General features: G+C 34.7%; 1 protein-coding gene across 4 annotated transcripts; it reads right to left on the bottom strand.

Annotated features, from left to right (window-relative positions):
* Positions 1 to 304: 304 nt before the first annotated feature.
* LOC107777853 (uncharacterized protein At2g33490) lies at positions 305 to 8,581 on the bottom strand. Of its 4 annotated transcripts, none has more exons than XM_075221845.1 (11): positions 8,285 to 8,579; positions 6,684 to 6,756; positions 5,022 to 5,096; positions 4,443 to 4,627; positions 4,098 to 4,159; positions 3,950 to 4,018; positions 3,408 to 3,436; positions 3,123 to 3,330; positions 2,746 to 3,006; positions 1,926 to 1,979; positions 305 to 1,677 (listed from the first exon to the last, which is right to left on the bottom strand). In XM_075221845.1, exons 5-11 carry the CDS (start codon positions 4,143 to 4,145, stop codon positions 712 to 714), a joined length of 1,635 nt encoding a protein of 544 aa, XP_075077946.1. In that variant the 5' UTR covers positions 4,146 to 4,159; positions 4,443 to 4,627; positions 5,022 to 5,096; positions 6,684 to 6,756; positions 8,285 to 8,579; the 3' UTR covers positions 305 to 711. The 4 variants fall into 4 exon arrangements, with proteins under 4 accessions (XP_075077946.1, XP_075077945.1, XP_075077943.1 ...); XM_075221844.1 differs by having other exon boundaries at positions 4,448 to 4,627; positions 8,285 to 8,458; XM_075221842.1 differs by lacking the exon at positions 4,443 to 4,627 and having other exon boundaries at positions 8,285 to 8,581.
* Positions 8,582 to 11,287: the final 2,706 nt, after the last annotated feature.

Genomic DNA, 11,287 nt, shown 5'->3' with positions numbered 1-11,287 from the left:
AACGAAATAGAACTACTTCCTCAAACTTCTAGATGTTAGGGAATCACCATATCTCATGATAAATACTACAGAAACTTATAACAACAATGTGAATCTACAACTATCTTATTGATGCATAATTTTATATCAGCATCTTCCTCCTGAAGTGAGCATTAAACCGATCTATTTATTTTCAATATGCTTGAACAGCTCACTTGTGTTACTTTAAGCTCCGTACAAAGTGAGTCTGAAATGTTCTAGTTCTCTCACAAAAGTTATTAGCATATGTCAGTTGAATTGCAACTATCCACGAACTACCAAGAAGTAAACGAAAATGCATTATTAACATGGACTTTGATATTCTCCACATTTTGTACTCCTTTTCTTCCTCAGGATAGGTTACTTTTGGGATATTTACAGAAAGATTTTAATATAGAACTATCTAAGCCACTTGTTGTGATCTCATAGAAGCTTTAAATAGTTACAAGGTGAAGAAGCCTGCATCTAATGGGAAAAGCAAAATAGATATACTTACGGCAAAAACAAAAATGCCACTATATGTCAGAAGCAATACAAGACTCAATTGCTGTACACATTAGGATACCCTAGCAAAATGTTGCCTTTCACCCTAACTGAGTTGCACTGATAGAACAATTAAGCTCCTCTGGAAAGTCAGAAAAATACTGGCGGCTCGCGTAGTTACACCTTTAATTTGACTAGCTAGTTTGGAGGCTATGAAGCAGGGGGAGAATGCTGGATGTTCCCGAAGGCTATTGGCGTTAAAGGAGGTGAAGCCATATCTTCCAGTGGCTTAGAAACATGGAAAGCTATTTCTATCTGACCCCTAGATGGTATGGAGTAACTACGAGGAAGGGCTGGAGGTGTTGGTAGTGTAGAAGCAGTTGAAGACACTGTCACTTTATTTGTGGAAGAAAGTTCCTGGACTTTTGACACCAAAGGTCCTGAATGAGCAATCTGACGTGGGGGTCTTTTGGAGGCTAAATTAGCTGGTGGTCTAGGTAGTTCATGTAACTCACTTATTTTAGGTGATGACATGAGAGGAGGAGAAGTACGTGAAGATAATTTAGGGGCCGATGAAGGTTCAGGCGTTGAAGCATGCAAGAAAGGCAGAGAAAAATGCTGAGGGTATCCAGTTGAAGCAATTGGACTACCAGCAGAAACAACAGGCTTCTTTGGCCACGGCTTCGCGGTCAAAGGACCAGAAAAAGCTTGTCTCTTGACCTTTTTAGCATTCGACCAATCATGCTGCAAAGATGAGAGGCCTTCTGGCAGTGGAGGGGGCAACGGACCAGATTTTGCATAATTGTTGCTCTCTGTGAGAACTGATTGTGTATTCGAGGTGATAGGTCCAGATAACTTCTCATCTGCCACAAGCTTTTCATGTTTGAACTGATCCAAAGGGGACGAATGCCATGAGTGAAGTACACTAGCAGTCTGGCCAGTTCGCCTTGTTTGAGGGTGTACGCTATATGATTTTACTGAATCTGTAGTTTTTGCCTCAACTGGTGTGGGTAAAACATACGGTTGAAACTTGTTTGAGAGTGACGAAGTCATTCGTGTGGCACCCCCCTCAGAAGGATCTTGTTTCCTCCCAGACAAAAGTGGTGCTGACTTGGTGCTGTTAACATCTCTAAAGAAGGAAAAAGAGTTTCCACCATGACTCTTATTGAGATTTTCCTATAAAAACCCACAGAAGAAATATTATTAATCTCCAGAAAGTGACAGGTTGGCTTCAGCAATCTCATACGAGAGGAGAAACCATAATAAATCAAATTGAGAAAGACAGAATTCGTCATTTGTTTTTTATCAAAAAGATGAAGGCCCCAATTCATTTTTTGATAAAGACGAAAGAGAATAGATTGATGCAGAGCTCCAAGAAAGGATATGATCTGATAAAGAAGGTCAGTGAAGATAAAGTATAGTACCATTGATGCACCCTTTGTAGCAGTTTCAGGAACTGTAACATCCACTTTATCCAACTGCATAAACGTCATGTTGTCAACAACCACTTCATCATTGAAAGTATTGCACGGTGCATGTATCATTATAGTAACTAAATGTAAAATAAATGATTCAACGAGGATAGTATACAAGCAGATGATACAAACAATGAACTACTGTATAGAATCAAAAATAGTCTTAATTCATCGCATCAACACCAGTGTCTTTGAGGTTTAATCCTGGTATGGCTTCAATTGATGAGTAACGTACATAAGAGGCTCTCCACAAAATGATTTCAAGATATGATTGAGAGCTAGCAACAAGAATCAAATATTCTACATGACGAATAATTATTGGTTGTTTCCAACCTCACTACCTCCATCCCATTCCAAAAAATGTATAATCTACTCTTGGAATTTTATTTATTTATTAAAAAATGCAATACTGCATCAATATCACTACAGAACACTAATTTCTTGAACTAAAATATTATTTGAAAACCCTTTAAAAGTTTACAGTCAAATGGAATGTTATTGAAGATCAAAATTCAAATTAGGTTTAACAAAATGTAATGGGGGTAATCTATCCAGACAGAAACCAACAAGATTTCTTCCTCCTATGTATCTTAAAATTACTGATACGGCAATTAATATGATCACTCACCTGCAAGGGTATAATCAATTTTCTCCAACTCTCAGACAGACATGTACACAGATCATCCACAGTTCATAACTAACACTATTAAAATAATGAGAACAATTTCATGAAGTTCCACATCAATTGCAAAAAAGGACAAAAACATACCTCCATTGAATGGGTTGAAGGATTAACCTGGTCATTCTGCCCATAGTCAAAACTCAGTTCACCGTCATCAAGTGACTCGGATACGTCATCAGAGTCATCGTCGTAATCATTTTCATCATCATCATCATCATTGCCAACATCATCTCCATCATCTTCTTCAAGCCCATGGAAGTGATAATCAATATGATGCAGTTCCGTCACCAATTTGACATGTGGCTCAATCACCTCAAGAGACTTGACGGCTTTCTTGAAGAAAGACAACTGATTAAACAAACAAGCCAAAGCTCATGAACAACCACCCTAAATAAGGGGCAAGCATATGCTTTGATTCACTATGAAACCCAAGGGATTTCATTAACATCAAAGGAAAAAAGAACCTGAGCAGCATGGTGTCGAGCTGCCTGTGTTAAAAGGCTGCGGGATTGTCCTTGCTTGAGGGACTTCATACGGAATACAAAAACAGTGGCCCCCTCATCATATTCTTCATAAGCTGCTTGCAGCTGGTGAGATGAAATACATTCTCCTTTAGTGCCTTTTGTCCTGCCTTTATCTCTGTATTTTTGCACCATCTGCTCATAAACTTCTCTGAAGAAGAAGAGAGAGTGAGAAGACACTCACATAGAGAAAAGCTAAACATAAGATTAAAAGTGATCTAGTTTTACCTCTTGTTATCACATTGCAGCTTCATCTCCTTCACAAAGAGGGGAAAAAACATCAGCAGTCAAAGTTCGGAAGACTTTTAAGCATAAGAAAAATGCAACAATATCTATTCAACAGATAAATTATGTTTCTAATTGTGAAAGCCTAATCCCAGTAGTTACTATCTACCATCAAAGGGAAGACAAAATGATAATTTAGCCTTGTGAGTTTTGGTAATCATCAGACTCCCTAGTCTTCATATTGCAGAAAGCATGTATCCAGAGTAGAAGTCTGTATAAGTAGCAAGAGTTTTGCATTTTGTTTTCATCTAGTAAAATAAAATTTCCATAAAACAGGTACCCGAAGTCAGACAAGCAAAAGTACCAAGACAATGGGAGGTGCGGCAAACTAGAAACAAAGCACCATAAACTTTTTCCTTTTCTAAGAGAACACTGAAGTCTAGAAAAATCCAGATAGAAGCATAAGAAGAATAATACATTGTCAGCCAATAACACAATCTGCAGGTGTAGCCCATAGCTAGAGTTGCTTTATCCAAATGACTAACCTCAACTATGCGCAGTTCATTGAGAAGGGATTCTGAGGGGACTGCGATTGTCCTGATAATATGTGACCGCTGATAAGAGAACACAAATACTCATCAAAATAGGGTACTTTCAAGAACTTTAAAAAATCAATTCAACTTAAGCACTCACATAGTTATCTACAAGTCTCTGAAGCTGAAACTGCATTTTACCCAGCATTAGCAATACCTTACCTGTTCATATGAAACAAGCTCAATTTTAACAATCCAAATAGAAAAAAGAAAAAAGAAAGAGGGGGAGGTGTTAAGGAGAATTGCAGCTGATCTCTTAGCAAGGCAGTATAAAGCTAAAGTAACAGTATAATGAGTTCTAACAATCCAAAGATGTGCACATTATGATTTAAGAACAAAAGAAACAACAATTAACAAAATCTATTTTTTTTGATTTGGTAACTAACAACAACAATCCAGTATAATCCCACTAGTGGGGTCTGAGGAGGGTAGTGTGTATGCAGACCTTACCCATACCCTGGGGTAGAGAGGTTGTTTCCGATAGACCCCCGGCTCCCTCCCTCCAAGAACTCCCCACCTTGCTCTTGGGGTGACTCGAACTCACGACCTCTTGGTTGGAAGTGGAGGGTGCTCACCACTAGAGCAACCCACTCTTGTAACTAACAAGATCAGCTATCATGCAATGAGGACCTTCAACAGAGCGGACATCATAGAACTTTAGTTTTGAGGTATTTTATTTGATAACTATTTATTAATGTTGTAGATCTAATTCAAATAAGTAAGAGTCCCCTGTCCAATAGTTTATGCTTTAGATTAGGCGATTTAACAATTCAACATGGTACTGATGCATGCAACAACTCTAGGTTCAGCAACATCCATAATAAAGAGATACATCAATTGTTCAACGTGCTTGGCCTAAGGAAAAGAATTACAACCACATGTGAAGAATTGTATTCATAACATAAATAAATAAAAGTGTTCTCTCTATAACAGCTTAAAACTTAGTTGAGTTATCCTTGTAAAATAATATTAGTTGAGTTGGTCATACAATTGATCAATAAACATAATAATTCTTCATACTCACCGCTTTCTTCATCATCATTCAATGCTGTTTTCTCAAGAAGACAATCGCCCATTTCTCGCAATGATTCGGAAAATTCTGAAAATAGACTATCTCAATTAAATACAATTTAACCAAAAAGTTATTCAAATCCAACTGGTAAGAAACAAATTGAAAGCCGAGGATAATCCTTGCTAATTAATAATAAACACATCTGCATGCGCACTAAGCTACAATAAGCATGGATATTACGTTAAACCAGTAAAGTTCCATGTGTAAAACACATTATAATATTAATGTGATAACTGATGGAAGTACACAGAAACTGAGCTTCTTAAGCTAATTTGTTTTCTTTTGACAGCCCAAAGAATAAAATATGCATTCAAGCTTGCAAGTATAATCCGTTTTTTGAAAAGTTCAACCAAGCAAGATTAAAATTAGATTGGTTTGATGGATAAAACGACATTTAGTTAGGCTTCCCTTTGCTAAGTTATTTCATAATTTTTCAGGGCCTGCACGTCCTTGCAGTAACTTATTAGCCATTCGCGTCTTCAATTTCTTATATGTAATCCTTTTGCTTCTTTATATGATTCATCAAAGCCTGTGTCAACTAATAACTCCTTTTTTTATAAGTAACTTTGTTAACCAATAACTATTTTCTAATTTGGCTGAATGAGTTGCAATAACACTTCAAGGAGCGCCGAAACGGAAGATGAGGTCACCAATGTGTTCCACTGGAGCTAAATGCTTGAACTTATCACAGATGCAAAATGAAACATACGTCTCTGCTTGGAGTACTTTATGTTTACAGCGGCTATATCTAGGTCATATAAAGAGGTGAAAAAGAGTTAGGCATAAGTATGCTTCTAGACCATCAATTATTCCCAAAATTTCTGTTTAGTTCTCCTGATTTCACAAAGTTAACAGACTTTTTAACAACAAAAGTGAACACACCTGTTATGCTAAGTGTAGGTTATATTGATACTTATACTCCACTTAGCCCAACACATGGGTAGTCACAAGATTTAACAGTTAAAATATCACCAAGTTTGTGGGAATTCGTGATTGGTGAGATCAAAAGCATACATTTCTATCAGTTGAATGTTAATTTTGTCTAGTCAATCCATTAACAAACTGAGCTTAGTCAAACATCACAAGGACCAGAATTGGAATTTGTCAAATGTGAGGAACCAAAAGTACAACTATCCCAAACAGCTACGAGAAGTACCAAAGAGAACATCATTATTAACAAGCAAGAACATTGACCAACTTTATTCAGTTTAAAAGAGTCATAATATAGATCAATCACGTAAGGGGAGAAATTCTCAAAGGCCTCTTATCAAAAAGGAAGGGCAGGGACCATTGTCATGTTATATGACCACCACAATGTTTAAAGATAATGTACAAATGATGGAAATATGCACGCTGACATAGACAACAACATCATAGTTAAGTGGAGACGGGTAGAGGGTGGGCCCATTATCCACCAAGTTTCGGACTATGTGCCAACTAGCTATTTCGGGGATTTCTCGATTATCAAAAACAAATATGAAAATATTCATAAAAGGTACTACAAGCTGAAGCTACTTCAAGAAGATAATTCAGATACTATCTGATAGTAAAGTTACTCCAAAAGATAACACGCACTAGTCAGAAGCTGGAGGGAGGAAAATGGCGATAAATTACCATATGCACCATTTGCAGTTGCAGCAGCTGCAGAAAGTAACCTATCGTAGCAATCTTTCATTTCTTCCATATCCTAAGAGAAGAAAGCAGCTGTTAAAGACCAAACTGTAATAAATTTTAACCAGAAAATTTGACAAGATACTTCTCATAGCTCTCAAGTCTCATCTATAGATAAATAAAGTGAAGATATTTGATAAATAAGTGAAGATTAGGACTGGGGGTTACGACATCAAATATTTATAGTTGATTCCCGAGTCAATGACCTACAAACAGAGCTGGCATTTTGAAGGCGACCCCAAGTGGTAGAGAATGAAGGTTATACTTACATCCCACCATTCACTACAACATACAATATTTTCTTAGTGTCTGCTAAAAGCCTAAAACAATTCGCAACATTGCGGCATGTGATGAACAATTGAACATTAATTCGTTACTTCTTGAGGGTTAACTATGAGAATAGGACCTACACATGCCCAAGTTTACACTCCCTCAGATTACTGCACTAAGAACCTTCTTTTAAGCTAGACTAGTAACACATACCGGGGCTCAAAATTAATTATTTTAATGCAAAGGTATTAGTATGTTATCTTTTATTCGTAGATTGTTATTACTACCTAGCGTATAATTGTTATCTTGGCTTCGGTCTTCTCCTTTTATCTTGTTGTTGTTACTACTTACTGCCTTCACTTCCTTTCATCCTTGCTTTAGCCGAGGGTCTATCGGAAATAGCCTCTCTGCCCTTCTAAGGTAGGGGTAAGGCTGCGTACATCTTATCCTCCCCAAACCCCACTTGTGGGAATTCACTAGGTTTGTTGTTGTTGTTGTTGTAATGCAAACAAAACGTAACATTCTTTTATGTTAGCAGGGTCTCCCATATTCTTATATGTATATAATAACCTACAAGAGAAGATTACTACTACAAGAACGACAATTTGTTCATAGAAAATATTATGAAGAAGCAAAGTCACGACAGACATTTTTAATAACATTGGTGTCAGGGCTAACCTCAGCAAACCTTGACTAATCCACGGGTACCTACTGCTTCCTACCAACATGGGTACCCGTCTACCCTGTAACTCTCTACACTAAGATAGGTAAATGGGAAGAATGCACTTCGTTTCGAAACAAACGTTTCCTTATAGCACAAATCTAAATCTAAATTGTGAAGTTCGTGTTCCAAATAACGTCTCAATTAGAACAAAATACCTTAGCACATCATCAATTAATCAACGTTCTGATAACAAACCAATCAATTAATCAACTGCAACTGACTTCCAAACTAGTTGGAGTCCGTTATATATAAATCTTCGATATTCGAGTTGGCTAGAGTTACCCGGTACCTATACTTGTTCGATAGCAGATAGCAGGTACCTACGGAATAGTCGAGGTATCCTCAAACTGCTCCGACACAACCATCATAAAAAAAATCCTCCAAATTCATTCATTTCTGTTCGAACCCACATCATTTAACAAGAAAACTAATGGGGTTAACTGTATTAATCCTTATTTTTCATTTTTTTCAATGCATCTGGGATTTATTAACCAAAATCAATAATCAATTAAGGAAAAATAAATACATAAAGAAATAAAGGGGAAAAAACCTGAGTAGCCAAAGCGAGCTCGTCAGATGGCTGGCGAAGCCTCCGTTCTTTTTTATCATGTCGAAGATTAGCCAATCCTCTTAATTTCTTCAGCGATGTCTTCATATTTTTTCTCGATCTATTGATTGATACAGAGAAAACCAAGTGTTGTGGAACCAAATAATATTAACATGTAGATGCAAAAAGGAAAGACGTGTTGAATAATATACTGGGAAATTGTTGTGAAAATGAAAAAACCTAAATGGGAGAGAGACGGAGAGAGAGCGTGTCACAAATTGGTCAAAATCAACAATGAACGACTTCTTTTTGTAAGTATATGGTTTTTGTGGTTTACGTCAAAGCGGTTTTGGAAAATTTTGAATATGATCTGAATATCACTCTCCTTTTTTTTTTTTAATATTAAATTAATATTTTATAACATTGATGTTCAAATTAAATTTATTCTTTTGGATATTTGCCATATTATATTAATAATGTAGGTATTGGTAACTTTATTCACCAAAAATGCTTTCTTTGTTTTTTTATTTTTTTATATATATGACAATAAATGACAACAAAAAAATTGGACTTTTGAGACATAAAAATATAGGTAAAGTATCAGAATTATTTTAATTATTAATAATTACTCACTCCGTCCTATTTTATGTGATGCAATCAAACCGAACACGAAATTTAAAAAAAATAAGAATACTCTTAAAATTTATTGTCTAAAGCAAAACATAAGTATTAGTGCGAATAGATCATTTCATTAAGAGTAAAATAAAAAAATTAAAGTAAAATTATTTTCAATATATAAATTGAGACACATTGAGTAATATGAAAGCGGTAAAAGTTTGTATGTCACTTCAAAATTCTGTCTTTTAGATAAATCAGTTTCTGTCTTTTTCTAATACTACTAGAAATAGGTTTCTGTGTTTGATATTTAAAACACACAGAGAATAGAGTATAATGATTAATTTTGTAAGAGAGAACAACCAAGAAGGTTGACTGATCCTTTTATGGTCAATGGTCCATTAATGAGTTTGGTTTCCAATTGGTTTCTTGCTTTTTAAGGTCTTTCTTTTACTCCTTTTCTTTATTTAAAAAAACTTTGTAATGTCTTGACCAGTCCAACTTTTCTAGGAAACAAAAAATAATGTGGAGTTTAAGAAATTCAAACGTAATTAGTGGGGTTGACAATTCGGGAAGCAATGACTAATAGATGTGCCTTATGCATATATATAATAATATAGATGGAAATTATGAAGGAATCCAATTAAGTTGTCATAAGTAAGCGTTTATTAAATTCAAAGTTATACTACTATAATTTGAATTTCCTGAAAAGTACTGCGTAATTTGGATCTCTTGAAAAGTGTTGCAATGTTCGAGATTGCCGGTACAAAATTGAACTTAAGTTTTATTTTTAGATGAAAGAGTAGGAAGTATTCTTTAGGAAGCGATATTATAATAATTTCTTTTCATCCGTCTGAATTTTGGTAAAAATTTTTTAATATATGTTCAGTGTAATGACGCTCACTACTATAATAATAAAATAAAAAGAAAAGCACGGAAGTATTCCTTGATTATTTTAGAGTTGTTTTTTGGTAGCGTTACTATTTAATCATTATTGACCCTTCAATTACATTCTTCTCCTTATTTCTCTTTGAGAATTTTTGGGGCATTTATTTACTCAGAGTTCATTATTAAGTAAAACCAAAACCACCACCTGAAGCCTCCGCTCCTCTCATTTGCCAATAAACCTTCCTGCTAGTCCACGGAAAACTTGCTGTACCCTCAACCACATTGTATCTGCATCTTCTTAAATGATACAAATTCTGGTTTCTCTTTTTACTTAAATATTTTTTAAGAATCTTTGAAACCAAACAAAAATGCTATACAAGTCATGATGTCGACTAATTATTGCGGTATTCCTAAATAAAGGGGAAGAAAACGATAGTCTACTTTATATAATTAAAGGTTTACACTCTAACTCATTAAATAACTCAAAGTTTAACAACCATGATTCGGTACTTTACCAATCAAAGTAATATCTTAACAAAACTCCAACTACCACTTTTGATTCTTTATCTACTGCCAAAACAAAACAAGCAAAGTGGAGGGGTTGTTAATTTTACTATGTTTTATTTTATATGGTAATATTTAATTAGATACCGGGTTCAAAAAGGAAAGAAAGAACTTTAGCATATATCAAAAGTACTTTTAAAACTTGTAATATTAAATATGTCACAACTCACAATATTTTTTATGGATGTATAGTATGTTATTACTAGTAAATGAAAAATTTAAGGTTAAACGATTTTAAATAATAGAAAGAAGTCATTGTCTTAATAATGGAATAAAAAAAGAATGACACATAAAATGAAACAGGTGAACTAACAGATTTCGAATAAATTGACATTTATCTATCTATATTTTATACTTAAAGTAGGAAACTCTTAAGTAAAAGGTTGAATTACCAAAATACCCTTCTTAAATTCTTAATTACCCTATTTATAGAAAATAAAAATGTAATAGTAATAGTAATATTTTTAAGAAGAAAAAAGTAATTGAAGTGTCCTTTCTAAGAAGTTGTGACTTATTAATAAGTAACTAAATATCTTTTTAAGCATATTCAACTGTTGCTTACTTGTTAAAATCTTAAGAGGAAAAGCCTGATGATTTCCGACAAATATGTATGAAAATGGAGCACAAGTAGAGAAAAAGAAAAAAGATATTATCTTTTGGTTTTAACCTAATTACATTCTAAATAACCTGACAAGAGTGGGTTGCTTTAGTGCTAAGCACCCTCCACTTCCAACCAAAAGATTGTGAGTTCGAGTCACCCCAAGAGCAAGGTGGGAGTTCTTGGAGGGAGGTAGCCGAGGATCTATTGGAAACAGTTTGTTGTTGTTGTACATTCTAAATAACCTAAATATCCTACTTAAATATAATAAAAATATTATTTAATAATAATATATTTTAATTAATAAAGAAAACGGGAAAGAAGAAAACTATGTATTGTGC

The sequence above is a fragment of the Nicotiana tabacum genome, chromosome 9 (assembly GCF_000715075.1).
Source record: "Nicotiana tabacum cultivar K326 chromosome 9, ASM71507v2, whole genome shotgun sequence".
Lineage (NCBI taxonomy): Eukaryota > Viridiplantae > Streptophyta > Magnoliopsida > Solanales > Solanaceae > Nicotiana > Nicotiana tabacum.
Note: the sequence above shows the minus strand (reverse complement) of the source record. Positions and strands in the feature narration are given on the sequence as shown.

Excerpts from the sequence above, each read along its gene's own strand:
- LOC107777853 (XM_075221842.1), bottom strand. The coding sequence starts at position 8,389 with ATGAAGACATCGCTGAAGAAATTAAGAGGATTGGCTAATCTTCGACAT. Across the intron at positions 4,160-5,021 it reads GAATGATGATGAAGAAAGCG|GTAAGGTATTGCTAATGCTG; the intron begins GTGAGTATGAAG and ends TCATATGAACAG. Across the intron at positions 4,019-4,097 it reads AGAGACTTGTAGATAACTAT|CGGTCACATATTATCAGGAC; the intron begins GTGAGTGCTTAA and ends TTCTCTTATCAG.